General features: G+C 46.2%; 1 protein-coding gene across 1 annotated transcript in view; it reads left to right on the forward strand.

Annotated features, from left to right (window-relative positions):
- Positions 1 to 15612, forward strand: part of TGFBR2 (transforming growth factor beta receptor 2) — an 88760-nt gene extending 73148 nt beyond the window's left edge. Inside the window, exons 6-7 of the mRNA XM_036084206.2 lie at positions 9949 to 10076; positions 12881 to 15612. Coding sequence (XP_035940099.1) covers positions 9949 to 10076; positions 12881 to 13060 — 308 coding nt within the window. The 3' untranslated portion in view covers positions 13061 to 15612. The remainder of the gene's footprint in view (positions 1 to 9948; positions 10077 to 12880) is intronic.
- The last annotated feature ends 1185 nt before the right edge of the window (positions 15613 to 16797 follow it).

A 16797-nucleotide genomic window follows, 5' to 3' on the forward strand; every position in this document is an offset into this window, starting at 1 on the left:
GTCTTGCAGGGAATGAGAAACCCCAGCTTTCCTGCCTTTAAGTGACTCCATTCTGCTCTTGTGGTTGAGCCCAGACTCTTCACATGGACACTAAACCTGACCCTCGTTTGCCTTTCTAGGCTCATCTCCCGAAGCACAGTTTTTCCACACTGCAGGTCTTCTATGAATGTCTGTTGGGTCTCAACACTAGGCTTTGTCTCATGCCATTAACCGGGACTGAAATAGACTTTTGAACAGGCAAGTGCAGTTCAGTTGTGACCAGTGCTGCAGGAAGGTAAGGCAGGGGCATGGGGCACTTAAAGCCCATGTCAGCTGAGGGCAGTGAGACAGTAGGGTTAGGCACGGAGGGTTAGGCCAGCTCTGGAAGGAAGGGGAAGACTCAGGAGTGTCCTCTTGAGTTCCTTCTTGATCAGCCTCTCTGTGCAGAGCGGCAGGGGAATAGAGAAAGAGCACTACACAGGAGAAGTCTCTCTTATCAGATGAGAGAATGCAAACAGAGGATCATAGCACTCTTCTGAGGCCAACTGGTACAGTGCCATTCGCACCCAGGAGCTCAAGAGATGGGCTGTCATAATTGAGGAGGGTGGTCAAAAAGGAAAGGCTTCCTGGGGGATGCCGGTGTGATCATGAAGAGAGCCACAGAGGAAGAGTAACCACCATGACTACACACTTGCTTCACGGGTCCGCTCCTCTAGTCGGCCAAGGACCCTGAAGTGTAAGCACTGTTACTGGCTGCATTTTACAGATGGGAAAACTGAGGTGTCAGGAGATGGGCAAGCTATGCGGCCAGGAATGAGAGCCCTGCTGTCTGACTCGAGCCCCCTGGCCCCAACCTTCCCAGGACTCTGCCGGCCTGACCAGTGAAGGACATCTTCAGTAAAGGACAGCTTCCCTCACTATGATTATCATTATGGATCAGGCAGCCAGTGTGACTTGGTGCATCCTGGCCTTTAATTCCATGCCTTTCTGGAAGTAGCTGGCAAGACAGTCACACGCTTGAGGAATGTTCGGTGACAGCCTCACTCATGAAAGTCTCCAGGGATTGACATGGCTGTCTCCTCTGGGTGCATCTCTGTTAGCAGAATCTCAAAGCTGTTCATTTCTGAGCATGTTATGGGCTCAGCGCCCTAAAGTCTGAGATAACTTTCTTACCCTTTTTTCTCTGAAGATCTATTTATTCATTCATTCCTTCCCTCAACAAATATTTATTGAGGACCAATTACATGGCAGGCATATTCAAAATGCTAAAGGCACAGCAGTGAAAAAATTGAAAAAAAAAAGTCTCTGAGCTAATATTCTAGAAAGACAGGTAGTAAACAAATAGATATGTGATACAACACCAGGGGTGGGAGGAGGCCAATATGATGATTTTAGAAAGAAAAATAAAGAGTTAGGGACAGATTATGACAGAGGGATCATTTCAGACACTTGGATCATCTGAAAGAATATGAAAGTCAAGAGAACAGGTCTCTCAGAGCTGTTGGAAGAAGGTGATTGGTCTGTTCCTATCTTCCAAGGAAGGAGGAAAGTCCTGCAATCGTCACTCAGCAAGGACAGACGTAGAGACTGGCCCTGTCTTGACAAAGAAATCTCTGTCCAGCTTTCGGTTTGTTTGGTGTTCATGCAAGTGTTTGTGGTGTGTGGGGGGCGGATGAAGGCGGGGAGCCTTTCAGGCCCCCCTTTGGCGAGCACAGCAGGCACAATATTCACATCATTCCAGCCAAAACAGGCCCACAAGCGAACCGACTTTCAAATCCCTGGCCATTTAGGCCTTTGAATAGAAGCTAACACACAACCTCCCGCAGAGCAAGCATTTAACAAGAGGAGAGACACAGTCCCTGAGCGTACTGTCAGCTTGCTACAGCCTTGTAGAACAGACAGAAAGTGCGCACGAATCAAAACGAGAGGACAGAGAGACAAAAAAAAAAAAACAACGAAGAGGGGTGGGGGAGAAGGGCTGAAGAGAGACAGGATAGAAGCGCTTCATTTTCCTGGGTTTCAGGGGAGTAAAATCTGGAAGCAGCTATAAAACTCAGGGGTGTTGCTTTGGGGAAAACTGTCAACGGCGTTGCTGCTCTGTTAAGTTGGAACTGCCTCAAAACAACAGCTGTGTCCCAGATGCTGACTTCCAGAGGAACAGCATCGGGTCCCAGAGACTTGCCCTCTGCGGGCGCGCAGGACTGGGGCAGGGGCGGGGTGGGGGGAGGGCGGAGAGAGGCAAGCATGGTTTCTCTTCAGAGCCTTCGGAGAGAAATTAAAAGAAGCTGCAAGGGTCTGGGAGTGCAGGCTGGCTCCCACCAGTGAGAAGACTTTGGGGAAAGGCTGCGGAAGGGGAGTTGGAAGGAAGAGCAAGTGGTTCCTAATAAAGAAATTTCTTAGAAAAGAGGTCATTTGAGGCAGTCATGGGGAGATCCTGAGGTGGTGGGCCTCGGTGCGCCTGGCCTGGGAAAACAGCCTGAGGGCACGACAGACTTGGTTTGCTTGAATAATTCTGTTGTGTGAACATCTGCCTTGGGTTGGGTGCCTCAGAGCCTGGAACAAGAGTTGAGCATAAGTGGTTTATTTGAGAAGTGATCTCAGGAAATGCCAGTAAGGGAACGGGGAAGTCAGTCAGGAAAGGGAAGGAGGCCAAGAAATGGCGTGTTATCAAGCAGGGCACCACTGCAGACAGCTAGGACACACAGTCCTGCTGGGGACCCCAGGTGCAGCCAAACACACACCTCAGCATCACACCACCTGACTCACGAGGAAGCTGGGGGCTTACCTTCCAACCCGCATCCATCTGGGATAGTTTGGGAGGGTGAACACCACCCTGTTCTACATGGAGCTGGGCCAGCAGGCATGGAAAGTTGTGTGGCCAGTGGTCTTCTGGGAGTAGACTGAGTAATGGTGGGGGAGCCTGCTCACCCCTTAATTTGCTTGCTCTACAGCTCTTCATAAAGGGAGGCCTGAGCCTGGGCATTGTTTGATCAAATGCACAAAGAAGGCTCTAGAAAACTCTAGAAAACCATGCATGAACTCCATGGCCAAACCTGCCCTGATCTGGTGCTCGCGGCCTAATTTGTGACAGGATCATTTTTTCCCACCCCCACCCCCACCATCCCACTTGTTTCTCTAAACCCAAAATGGACGAATGTTTGGGTTTAATGTCGGTAAATAATAGTAGTTAAGGAGAGGGCTGCTTTTTGTAATCAGTGGTTTTTTTGCATAACTCATTTAGAAATTACAAACCATCACCATCCGATAGGTTCCATAAGCTTCCCCTTCTCAGAGTCATGCGGTGCAGAGGGGCTGGCCAAGGCAGGGAGGAACACATTTGTCACATGTGTGACAGGCATGTTCCCACCTGGGGCTGCCCCAGCTGGGCTTGTTCTGGCTGGGGGAGAAAGAACTCACTGAAATGCTCGAGGGGAGAGGAGAAAGCATGCAAGGCTTCCTAAAAAGGCAAAACCATTTTCAGAGTAACGGTAATCTAGCATGCGATTCTGAGTGTTCTTCCCGGAATCCAGTGCACTCTCTGGCCTCTCTTTTCTCAACTGTAAAATGAAGTGTTGGATCACATCTTTCAAGACTCTTCTTTGACATTCTCTCTCTGACTCATTTGAAATGCTTAAAGTATGCTTAATAACTTGTATTCACTTCCTCTGTCAAGATGCAACTCCTTTTACTTGCAAAACATTTACAGCCGTGCTGCTCCAAGCCTGGTCTGTGGAAGGTGCTGGTCCTGGGATGGGTTGTTCCAGATTTGTGATATGATGAGGACAGAGAGGGTATTTTGTGACTTTAATAGCAATTTGGTGTTGCCGAAGACACCTGAGTAGCATTCATTTTTCTTGTGGTTTATTTCTGCAGTGTTTTACTCAAGCTTCAGTCCCCAGTAAACTGGGGAGCAAAACACCTCATCTTTTATAAAAATATAGATTGAGCAGTGCTCATCATAAACAGTAAGGAAAAAATTTAAGTCACCTTTAATCCGAGCATTCAACCGAAGCCAGTTTTGTTCAACTAGGAATGAGGAGTGGGAGAAAGATTTGCTTTTGCCATATCCATTTATTTAGTAATTTTGGAGTTTGTTTTTTTTTTAAGATCTTATTTATTTGACAGAGAGAGACAGCGAGAGCAGGAACACAAGCAGGGGGAGTGGGAGAGGGAGAAGCAGGCCTCCCGCCAAGCAGGGAGCCCGATGTGGGACTCGATCCCGGGACCCCAGGATCATGACCTGAGCCGAAGGCAGACGCTTAACGACTGAGCCACCCAGGCGCCCTAGTAATTTTGGAGTTTTAATCACATGCATTTTCTTTTTCTTTTCTTTTTTTTTTTTTAAGATTTTGTTTATTTATTTGAGAGAGCTAGAGATAGTGAGAGAGAGCACAAGCCAGGAGGAGAGGGAGAAGCAGGCTGCTGGCTGAGCAGGGAGCCCAATGTGGGGCTCGATCCCAAGACCCTGGGATCATGACCTGAGCCGAAAGCAGACGCTTAACCGACTGAACCACCCAGGCACCCCTCACATGCATTTTCTAAAATAAAAGTACTTTAAGCACCAAGGTGAAAAATAAATAGATAAGGATAAAAGATAAATAGGGATAAAAGATATGTAATTTGGACCCAGCAGTTTTGCCAGAGTGGATGAAGCATCTCAGCCTCTAGATGCCTGAAACAATGCGAGAAAGTAGGAGCTAAAGCCAGCCCCTGGTTTGGCCAGTCACTACCTCTGCTGGATTCCCCAGGACCACCCGGCTATCAGTGCTTGATATCCTGTCCTGGGGAGGACCATCGGTGCCCACCTGGCTGGCAGAGGCCTCCTGCCCTCAACCACCTGCCCTGGAGTTAAGGCATCCCCCTGGGTGTCTGTGGCCGCCTCCTTCTGCTGAGGCAAAGCAGATATGCTCCGTATCCTCAGGGCCTCTGGGCAGACCTGAGGAGCAGTTAGCACAAGGCCTCCAGGAGGAAACAGCCTCCAGCATAATGTCTGGCAGCAGTTATCCTCTGCATCCTGGTGGAGGCCTGAGAATGACATTGCCTTCACAGCCACAAAAGGAAAAAGAAAGGAAGGAAGGAAGGAAAGAAAGAAAGAAAGAAAAAAAGAAAGGAAGGAAGGAAGAAAAAGAAAGGAAGGAAGGAAGAAAGAAGAAGGAAGGAAGAAAGAAAGAGCGAGAGAGAGAGAAAGAAAGAAAAAGAAAGAAAGAAAGAAAAAGAAAGAAAGAAAGAAAGAAAGAAAGAAAGAAAGAAAGAAAGAAAGAAAAAGAAAGAAGAAAGAAAGACAACACTGGCTGATGGTGGTTTTCATGCTGCCAAAATCACATATTAAAGGTGGTGACTGAGAGGCGCTGCCAGGCATAGGTCATCTTTACATACATTCTAGGGCATGACTAAAAAAAATTAGGTGGGGATAGCATGTTTAAACTGAGGGCAAAAAGCAAAGAAAGAAGAATTGCAAAAATCCGCAATAAAACAAAAAAGCCCACTTAGCTATTTTGGAAAATATATATTATATATTATATAAATATGACATCCGCCAGGAGATGAAGAAAGGTCGGCTTAAAACATGCATAGTTTATTTTTTATTTTTTATTTTTATTTTATTTTATTTTATTTTATTTTATTTTATTTTAGAGAGAGAGCACAGGGGAGGGAGGAGCAGAGGGAGAGGGAGAGAGAGAATCTTAAGCAGGCTCCACACCCAGCACAGAGCCCAACACAGGGCTCGATCTCATGACCCTGAGATCATGAACTGAGCCGAAATCAAGAGTCAGTTACTTAACCAGCTGAACTACCGAGGCGCCCTCTTTTTATTTTTTTTAAAGATGCATGCACTTTAAATCTCCATCTCGGTTCCTCACCTGAAAGACTACTTCAGTGTTAGGGGTTGGGGTGTACTTGTGTGGGTCACATGATGGTCACCCAGACTTGTCTAATTTAAACTTAGAAGGAGGCTCATAGACTCACACTCTCCCAGCTCAGCTCAGGGCCAGCCGCTTTCAGACTGTCCTTGACCTCCCTTCCCTATAAAATCTCCCACAAGTCACAGACTGGGAGCAGGTCTTGTGCCCCTTAGGGATACTAGAGAATCTCACAACTTTCCAAGGTTTTAGGAAAAGTAGGAAGTAATCCAGTAAAAATTCTCTTCACTCTGGGAAAGGACTATTGCCTTTGTCTTCTTTTCCAAAGGAGCATTCATTACTTTTCCTTTACCCAGAAAACAAGCCTGTGCCTGATGCCCTATGCCGTCCTCTCTGAGCTCTCCCTCATTCCCCATGGAAACCTGCTTTCGTCCCCACAGAACTTAAAAATTAGGCACTGTGGTTTATGCAACTTTGAAGATTAGGACTGGAAATGAAATAAATCGGCCCTGGGTTATAACCTCAACTATGGAGACTTTTTCTTTGTTGTGTAGGAATCTCAGCCATGAGAGTGACACCTGGGATTGATTCTGATGCCGCCATTTTCCTTCCCTGACCATGGTCATCCCCTGCCCCTTTCTGAGTACTGTGCTGTGGGAATTGTTGATGGGTTAGTACATTTAGTTTCTCAAGAAGAGGCCCTATCAGGACTTCCTCAGGGTGGCTTTGCAACTAGTGTCAGATGGGGCAGTTTAGCTGAGAGATTGACCTAAAGAGAAAGCACTTCCTTGGCAGCTCTCTCAGGCCAGCTTTGCTAGAAGTAGTCTGACACAAAGATTTTTGTGCAATGGTTAATTGTGGATAAGGTCTCAGGGGAAGAGAGTAAAGAGAAACAGGAAGGGGAGGAGCTCAGCAAACTTGTAGTTTCAAGAGAGTTCTAGCCTCAGCCTGATCTCATGGGGTACTCGAGAGGGTGAATTGTACCACAGTCCTCTCCCTGCAGAAGCAAGAGGGTTAGACTATGAAAACTCCCACATTAATTTATCATATGCTGCAGGCTGCCTCTGGGGGGTAAGGCTTTCTGGAAATCTCCAGGCCAGGCAGCTCTCCTCAGCCAAAGGCAGTCCTCCAGAGAAGGGCGAAGGTGTGAGCCCTCAGGGCTCAACACTTGTGGCAGCTGGGGTCTGGTGCTGCTGGCTTGGTAAAGGGATCTGGGCAGGGAGCCAGCGACACCAGCTATGGCGGCCAAAATAGTTGGAAATGGAGACTCCGTGGACTGATAGATTATTTAAAGAGGACTCTATCTCATATACAAATCCTATCCCATTATATTGTATTAGAATATACACACCTCGGGTTCCTGGGTGGCTCAGTCGTTAAGTGTCTGCCTTCGGCTCAGGTCATGATCCCAGAGTCCAGGGATCAAGCTCCGCATCGGGCTCCCTGCTCAGTGGGAAGCCTGCTTCTCCCTCTCCCACTCTCCCTGCTTGTGTTCCCTCTGTCGCTGTGTCTCTCTCTGTCAAATAAATAAATAAATAAATCTTTAAAAAAAAAAAGAATATACACACCTCAAGTCACGGCGCTAAGAGGGCATCATATTGTTCGATTAGATTGGATTACAAGATAAGTCTGGAGGGGAACATGGAGGTCATCCAATTCAGCCCCTTCCTTTTATAGAAGAGTTAGGTCAGAGTCAACTGTACTGAGAACGAGCTCTGATTGCCAGTCCTCTTTTGTTTGAATTCAACCCAACTCCTATCTAGTGAATGCCTGCTATGTGTATGGCACAATTTTAAGTACTGAGCAGAGAATTGGAAAGACACTAGACTCAGACTCAGCCTCGGACCTTAGGAATTTACAGTCTATAGAAGATAAGGGAATGGAAAAAAGAAATATTATGCTGATCAAGATTCAGCTCTCACCCCTAGAGCAGTAAGGATTAAGTGTTATGGCACTCGGGGGCAAAGGCGGACACACAGGAGGATGGTTTGTGGTTGTCTCGATGTGATGGGAGGCCTTCATCACAAATCTCCTGAAAAAAGACGATATCCCGGCTGCTTTTCTATTGGGGGGTGGGGGTGGAGGTATCACAGAAGATGAATATGCAAGTGGGGTTCTGGGAAAGGGGAGAAAACAAAGAGACCAATAAGAATAAGCTCTCCCTTTTCAACGGGGGCATCGAAAGCTTCTTCAGTTCTTAGCCTGGAAGGGCAAATTATTGAAAGTTTAGTCATTAAACATGATTATTTTGCTAAAGGCCAAAGGTTCTACTTTCTGTGAAGAATATTGGGTCCAGCCCATTCTCCCTTTCTAGCACAAACACGTTTTAGTAAAGGAATGTTTTCTAAAATCTTTTAGGTTGTCCTGTGCAATGACATGTATGTTGATCCACCCAGTTAAATCAGGGTGTTGTTTTACTTTTCACTTAGAGTTTAGGCATTGCCACTTTGGACCGGATCTAAGATTCATTCATTCATTCATTCCTCAACAAAGAATGTGTTGAGAGCCTCTTGTATAGAAGAATGACAAAAGGGAGTCAGAATCTGCACTCAGATATTCATGGTCTTCTTAGATGAGACAAATAAACATGTGATTATATCAAAATATGATACAGGCTAAAATAAGGCTCTGCCTGGAACATCTAGCCATGAATGGCTCGGGAGATATTCAAGGAAGTTTCTGTAAAGAGATTGACCTTAGTGGAAACCTGAAGCTTAGGGAAAGGGTATATCATTCTCTCTTCTCTTCTTTGTCCCATGTATCACTAAAGGAAAATTACCTTTATAATTTTGTTTGTTGATGTGTTGTTAATCTCTCTCCTCCATCATCCCAGTAAACAGCATTGCTCAACATTTGTGTCATCATTGCTATGGTAAGGAGCCTTTATAGACATTGTTTTCTTTGCCTTTTTTTTTTTTTTTTTTTAAGTAGGCTCCACACCCCTTGTGGGGCTTGAACTCACAACTCTGAGATCAAGAGTCGCATGCTGTATGGACTAAGCCAGCCAGGCACCCTGGCATTTTTTTTTCTTAACCAGTACGCCACATCAATTTTTTTTCCGTCATGGAAAAATATACATAATCTAAAATTCACCCTTTCAACCTTTTTGAAGTGTAGAATTCACTAGCATTAAGTACATTCACAGTGTTGTGCAACCATCACCATTATCTATTTCCAGAACTTTCTCATCCCCCCCAACTGAAACTCTGTACCCATTAAACAACAGCCCTCCATCTCTTCATCCCCCAGTCCCTGGCAATCACTCTTCTACTTCCTGTCTCTATGAATTAGTCTATGTTAGGTACCTCATAAATGGAATCATGCAGTGTTTGTCCTCTTGTGACTGCCTTATTTCACTTAACATAACATTCTTAAGGTTCATCCATGTTGTAACATGTCAGAATTACATTCCCTTTTAGGCTGGATATCCCCATGAAGTTTAACCACCACATATTAAACCTGCTTATGTACTGGGGACCTTTGTAGGGCTACCAACCATTGTAATATGTAAGATTTTTCTACCTCCCAAGAACCAGTTTTGCCCCCCTTGGAGCAACATCACCCCACTGAGAATGCCTGCATGAAAATGTAACCTCAGGCGGGCCTGAGTGACTCAGTCCATTGAGCATCCGAGTCTTGATTTCGGCCCAGGTCGTGATCTCAGGGTTGTGGGATTGAGCCCTGGGCAGGCTCTGAGCTCAGAGCTGAGTCTGCTTGTCCCTCTCCCTCTGCTTCTCCCCCTAGTTGTGCTCTTTCTCTCTCTCTCTCTTACTATCTCTAAAATCATCAGTTAATTAATTAATTTAAGAAATAAATAAAATGAAAGCTCAGTGACCTTGTTGGTCTTGTTCTTCACTGTCCCCAACTGTTAGCACAGTACGTAGCTCGTAGCAAGCCCTCAACGATGATCTGTTGAATATTTCTCAAGCTCTTTCCACAACTCCTCCTTCCCTCTTATTTTAATCTACTATTCTTAAAAAATTGCTCTCAGAGTGATCACAGATATATTTTGATGCTCAGTGCCTCAGGCTACTCAGCCAGACCTCTCAACCTGCTCACGTCCCCAGCTGCACCCTTCTCAATGGCCCTGTGTTGCTCTCTTTAACAGAAGTGAAAGATTACGAGCCTCCATTTGGCTCCAAGGTGCGAGAGCATCCCTGTGTTGAGAGCATGAAAGACAACGTGCTGAGAGACCGAGGGCGACCAGAAATTCCCAGCTCCTGGCTCAACCACCAGGTAAGGAGTGGCCATATGGAGGGGAGAATAAGATTTATCTGAAGTAGCCTCCGAGGGAGGAGAGAATTTTAGGATATTGGGCTTCAATCTGAGGGCAGGTCCCTTTGTGTTCTATGATCCTGTTTGTTTATAAAGAAAATTTCATCAACTGGTGTGGACCTGTTGTTCTAAGTTCCAACCAGCAAGTAGATACTCCATTCAAAGAGGGCTCTCAAATAATCATTTGAAGGGCATTTGTCCCACTGTGCAAGCCCTCTTGTTTCTGGGTTAAAATATTTTGTTTGCAGCCTCTGCCCCTCACCCCCAAGCCTTTGCGTAGAGTGTTTATGTTTTGTTCCCTTCTGGGTTCCAAATATTTTCTCCTGGGAATCTTCAGCTCTAGAAGGAAATACTTAGCAGAGTGAGAAGTAAGCAGAGTTTGTCAGCCAGCTGGACTGGGGGGGGGGGGGCACTGCCGTGTGCTCAGGGCCATATGTGGGCTGGGCGCACAGACTTTGCAAAGAGGAGGCCAGTTCGGGAATAAAAGAAAGCCAAGAGAAATAGGAAAGTGCAAGTGAACAAATAGGAAATGTGTCTGTGGGGAACATCTTCATGGCTGCCGTTTTTTTCCTTTCAAGAGATGGTAGGCAAGGCCAGCTATGGAAGGACAGCGGTTCTGGACTTAACAGGGTTAGGGAGGACTATCCAAATTCTTTGCTTGGGGGCATTTCGATGAGGGCAGTGGTCAGAGGGAAAGAAGAAAGTGGTGGGTGGCAGGGCCATGTGACATACCCCAGAGACAGCGGGAAGGAAGTACGAGAGAGAACAGTGCACTCCTATCTCGCCGACAGAGCGGATCTTTCTACGGAGTAAATTGTTTTATTGCCTCCTTTGGAAGAATTCCCTCATCCAGTCAAGGCTGGGGCTAAGTCATAGGTTTTCCTCAGGGCCAGGCAAATTGAGATAAGAAACAGAAACAACAAATCACGCACAATCAGGAAGACAGATGGAGCAGGAAGCCCGGTCTGTGCCAATCCTGGCCTGGAGCCACTTCAGCAGACAGCCCCTAATAAAGTCGGCGGAGGGCGCATGAACCAGGCCACGGTAGCCCAGGGCTTCCCCCGGGGTTTCGGGCAAAGCCTCTCTGACTGAAAAATGCAAGACTGCTCTGTGTTACCTCTGAAATCAGAAGGCCCTGGTGTTATTTCTCTCAGACTCCGTTGCCTCCTCCGCTGTACAGTTCTTATAATGAAGCCATTATTCATGATGATAAAATTCTGGAAAGAATTTGCATAATACATTTTTTTTCTCTTAATGAGATTTGTTGCCCTATTGATTTCAAGTTAATGCTTAATATTTAATTTAATTTACTGCCTGTAATTACAGTGCCAGAGTAAAATAAATGTTACTTGTGTACCAACAATACCACTCCACTCTTAACAGGCCATCAATCAATACCGTCAATTAGGTGAATTATACAATTAATTCAACATCATGAATTCACTCACAGGTAGGGAAGGGAGGGAGAGGCTCCTAGGTGTGTTGGGAAAGTTATTGGTAGTAGATGTTGAAGGGAAAAGTGCTGGGATATATCCCGTCCACCTGGGCCACTTGTGTGAAGAATCACCAGTGACCATGCAAGCCCCTAATTGCCAGGAGCATGCTCTAGTTCTGCCCATCTGTTTACCCCCCGCCTGCTTTATTGCAAAAAAAGGGCTTGAAATGATAAAAATACTTGCAATGCAAAATAAAAATTACAGCCGTGAGAGAAGACCCTTGCCACCATACTGGGCAGCATTTCCCGGATGGGCCTTTTGAATGGGGCCTTCATGGGGTTGGACTAAACCCTCTGACATAGCCTAGAGTCTAAGCACAGCTGACCCACAAAACAGCTGCTTCTGGAGTGCAGCTTGATGTTGCTGGGGGGCAGTGGGGCCCCGGGCACCACCCTTGGCAGCAGTTGGAAGCTTGGACTTTACAAGATAAAACCAGACTAAAGCCTAGACTTCGCTCTGATTGCGGTATTCAGTGCTGTTTAAATAGAAATGCGTCTACGATCCCAACTATAGGGTACCCTAGAGAGGCAAAACCACAGAGACATTAAGATCTGTGGTCTCCAGGGGCTCGAGGGAGGGAGGAAGAAGAAGGGGTGGTGGGGCACGGGTGATTTTTAGGGCAGGGAACTTACTGTGTGGGATACTATAATGGTGCGCACAGGTCATTGTACATTTGTCAGAACCCCTAACACGTACCCCAACATAAACTGTGGACTTTGGTTGGGAGTGACGTGTCAGTGTTGGTTCATTGATTGGAACAAATACACCACACGGATGCAAGATGTCCGTGGTGGGGGGGAGGAGGTATATGGAAACCCTCTGTGCTTTCCACTTAATTTTGCTATGAACCTAAAACCACCGAAAACAAGAAAACCAGAAAGTGCTCTAAAAGAATGAGGAAGGGGTGACAGGGCATTAGGGGCCACTCCTCGTGGGAATTCTCCAGTATTGGGGCTGCTACTGTACCCCAGAGGCCTACTGGAGAGGCCTTATTGTGACCAAACGTGCCGGCTCTCCGTTTCACGGCCTGCGGTGATCAAATGGCGCCCGAGAGCAAATGGGTACGGCAGGCTTCCAGGACAGTGCACGCCCCTTGGTTCCACAGGCAGGCGGCTGCCCCCCCAGCGGGTGCTCAGCGGGACGTGGGCACGCACAGGCTCTGCGGCAGCCAGCCTGCGCTGCAGGGGCAAGGGCAGCGGGCCGCCGTGCCGCCCGTGGGGCCCCGCAGACCGGCAGCTCAGGGGGTCTGTGCCTTCTCCCCCACTGCAGGGCATCCAGACGGTGTGCGAGACTCTGACCGAGTGCTGGGACCACGACCCCGAGGCCCGGCTCACGGCCCAGTGCGTGGCGGAGCGCTTCAGCGAACTGGAGCACCTGGACAGGCTCTCAGGGAGGAGCTGCTCCGAGGAGAAGATCCCGGAAGATGGCTCGCCGAACACTACCAAATAGCTCTTCTGGGGCAGGCTGGCCCACGGCTGAAGAGGCTGCCCCTGTCACCAAAGAACGGAGGCAGCGGGAGGCTGCCCCTGAACCTGAAGCAATGCTTCCTGGAAGCCCGGGGGGCTCACTCCCCTCCCTGTAAGCCGGTGGGGATGAGCAGAACCACCGGCAGCCGGGAGTGGGTGACATGAAGCGTTCTAGGCCTTTGACATTGTCATAGGATAAGCTGTGTTAGCACTTCCTCAGGAAATGATATTGATTTTTACAATAGCCAATAACATTTGCACTTTATTAATGCCTGTATATAAATATGGAATAGCTCTGTTTTATATATATCTATATATGTCTATATCTATATATATACAGCCATACTCTGGAAAGAGACAAGGAAAATAAAATCAGACATCCCGAGAAATTGGTTTGTTTGGAGAGCTCCGGAACCAGGCACAGAAGGAAGGGGATCCGTGACAGCTAATTAGCACTTGACAACCAACACGTGCGCTGGTTTTCTGCCTACGCGAGGTGGGGGCTCTGCATTAGGAGGGGGCTCCGAGTCTCAGAGCCTGCTGTGGCCACGTTGCACTCGCTTTTGCAAAATAATAATTCCCTGCACGGGGCTGGGGGGGAGGGGGGTCCTTTTCTGGCTATGGAGCCAGAAATTATAGTCACACTGTTGGGGGACCAGATTCTGGGGTTCCTGTGTGCCACTGTGTCTCCTGGACTTTTCACTTGAGCTTCAAGCCCACATCTGGTTTGTGAGCCACCTTTCTCAACCAGCTCAGAAACCCTGTCCCCATCTCTAAGAGCTTAAAAGTTTTGAGCCCCATTTGTTTACCTTCGCAGGCTTCACAGGCATAAAAATCAGGACAAATTTCCCCACTTATGAAATGGCCACATATTCTACTAAGGAGAGATCATTCTTTCTTTCCTTCAATCCCCATCCCCTACCCCCTGCCCCCATACCTATGCTACTATTCTCCCATGCTACTTTCCCTAAAGGGAACAAATCTCCCCTGCGGGGTTCATTGTGTTGGGTTTCTCATCAGGCTTAGTTTGAATCTCTAGCTTTCTATGCAAACACCCGTGGGTTCCATCTGTCTGGGCTCCTGAATGCTCAGGTACATTTTGGCCTAGTCAGAAGGATTCTGCCATGGTCAGAACTGTTTCTCAGGCACTCTGAACATGTGTTTTGCTTGGCCAGAACGGTGTTTGACAAAATTGAGCCACTTTTTAAATATTTGGAGATTTTGGAAAAAAAAAAAAAATCTGGATCCCACAAGTGAGGATAGATAACGGATGGTTTTCACGTTTCCCCAGTCCTCATTACTCAAAAAACGAAGGTGTGGACACACTTATAAAGCTGCTTTACTTCTCGATGTAAACGTTTGCATTTTCCACTGCCCGCCCCACCCCAGTCTGGGAATTAAACCCGCCCCTAAGCAAGGCCTTTTGTAAGAAATGTACTTTCCATCAGTCATTCTCTGGCTGTATGAGTTCGAGTCCCTCCCTTTTCCTAGTCTGGTGTTAAGATTAAAGTTGGTCTTTTTTTTTTGGACTGAAGGGGACCCCCTCTAAGTGGTCCCAGGTAAACCAAATCTATTTTTTTCTATATATTAAGAGCTTTCCCCCCACCCCTGCATTAAGGAGGGCAGCTCTTACCTAGAAGCTTTTGCCACGGTTATCTTTCTCTCCACCATACCAACTTTCCCGCCCTTTGCAGGATTTGCCAGCGAGGACTTGAATGTGGGACCCAAGAATCCCATTTGCAGTTAGAAAGTCTGTGTCCACATGGGCAAAAATAAAGAATGAGCTTTAGTACTCCATAGGAACTCGTTAATCCACAAATAAGTGTTAATGCTGCAAAAAAAAATCTCTTTTTCTAAAATGTTTTTGAAGCTACCTATTTTCAGCCAAATAGGAATATAAGAGAGGACTGGCAGTGAGTAGATCAGTTCCATTTGGATTTTGGAAGATCTCATCTCATTGAAGTTTTAGCAGATACGCTGAGATTTGGGATTAGGTGAACCTCATAGGCACCTTGCTCAGTGGGCGTGGGCTGAGAGAGTTCAGGACAGCTTGGCAGCAATATCATGGAAGTGCCCAGAAATTCCATGCACCTTAGGGCTTGTCAATGCTGTCCCAATAGCTGTTGCTCATCGACCTCTAGTGGTGAATTTCTAGAATACTGGTCCATTAATGGGATTTTCCAAGATTCAAAAGAGCTTTATCACTTCTGGGTGGTCATCAGCCTAAACTGGAATGTAGTGTCAGATGATACTGTGGCTTGTTTTATTTCTTTTTTCTTTGTCGAGAAAAAGACCAAGGAATAACATTCTGTAGTTCCTAAAAATACTGATTTTTTTTACTACTATACATAAAGGGAAAGTTTTATTCTTTTATGGAACACTTCAGCAGTACTCATGTATTAAAATAGGAATGTGAATGCTATATACTCTTCTTATATCAAATGTCTCAAGCACTTATTTTCATTCTATGCATTGTTTGTCTTTTATATAAATAAAATGTTTATTAGATGGAATAAAGCAAAAATACTCAGGTCAGCTTCCTGCCTCCTGATCCCATTCATCGTAATTAAGCCATTTAACCTCAAAACTTGGTTATTCTACAGTTTATGCACCAAAGTCACAAGACAGATTCTCTCCAAATTTCCCATATTGTCTCCTTCAACTGACAGACTCGAGTCCTTTAAAAAAAAAAAAATCAAGCGCAAAAAGATCCATAATATGAGATGTAGCAGATGCCATTGGTGGCCGGGTAATGAAGTCTCTACGTCTCCCGGCCGCCATCTTGCCTGTCCCAGGAACTGCCTCCATCCACATGACTGCTTCTTCCACGGCTTGGCACAGCCAACGCTGCTGCTAAGAGCTCATGTCTGTTTCTTATATCTTCTTCTTCCCTCATATAGCAGGCCGTTGACTATATCTTTTTGATTTCTGTCATGTGTCATAGTTCCTCCCTCTTCCTTTCTACTTAGCCACAGCATCCTGCTTGGGGATTTTAATCCGTTTATCTGCATCACCAGATGAATGTGCCTTAGGCAGTCAGTTCCAGGTCATTGTTTGAAGGGTTTCTGGTAACAATGTATATAATTTGCTGCCCAAACTTTGGGCTATCTGTTTTGGAATCTGAGAGATTCTATGGTTTCTTCTAAGTTATCAACTGAGTTCTAAATAGTTAAGATTCTAAATATTTAATGTAATAATGCTGAGGTTTAGAAACCTAAGCACTACTGACATTCTGCGTTGGATAATTCTTTGTTTGGGGAATGGGCCTGTTCTATGCATTGCAGGCAGAGTTCCTGGCACCCACCTCACAGCTGTGACAACCAAAAATGTCACCAAACATTGCCAAATGTCCCCTAGGGGATGAAATTGCTCCCAGCTGAGAATCACCGAGCTAGATGATATTGTCCTATACCTCTGTGGGCATGAGGTTTCGTCCTATCTTCACTAGCAGCTTGGCAATTTTAGTGGTTACTTGCTCTAGCATTTACCAGCCATGTGACCTGGGTAAATAACTTACCTTCTCCATGCCTCAGTTTAATTATATGTAAAATAGGTAAAATATGTAAAACAGGTCTCATCCTATACAAGAGCATTGTGATGGAATACATGCAAAGGTTTTTGGAATTGTCTTGAACTTGGAAAGCCTGCAATGCATATTGGCCAACATTAAATTGGTTTAGTACATCAATGGCTGCTTCCACCAAGAGGTAGATTTTGAGG

This window comes from Halichoerus grypus, chromosome 1 (assembly GCF_964656455.1).
Source record: "Halichoerus grypus chromosome 1, mHalGry1.hap1.1, whole genome shotgun sequence".
Lineage (NCBI taxonomy): Eukaryota > Metazoa > Chordata > Mammalia > Carnivora > Phocidae > Halichoerus > Halichoerus grypus.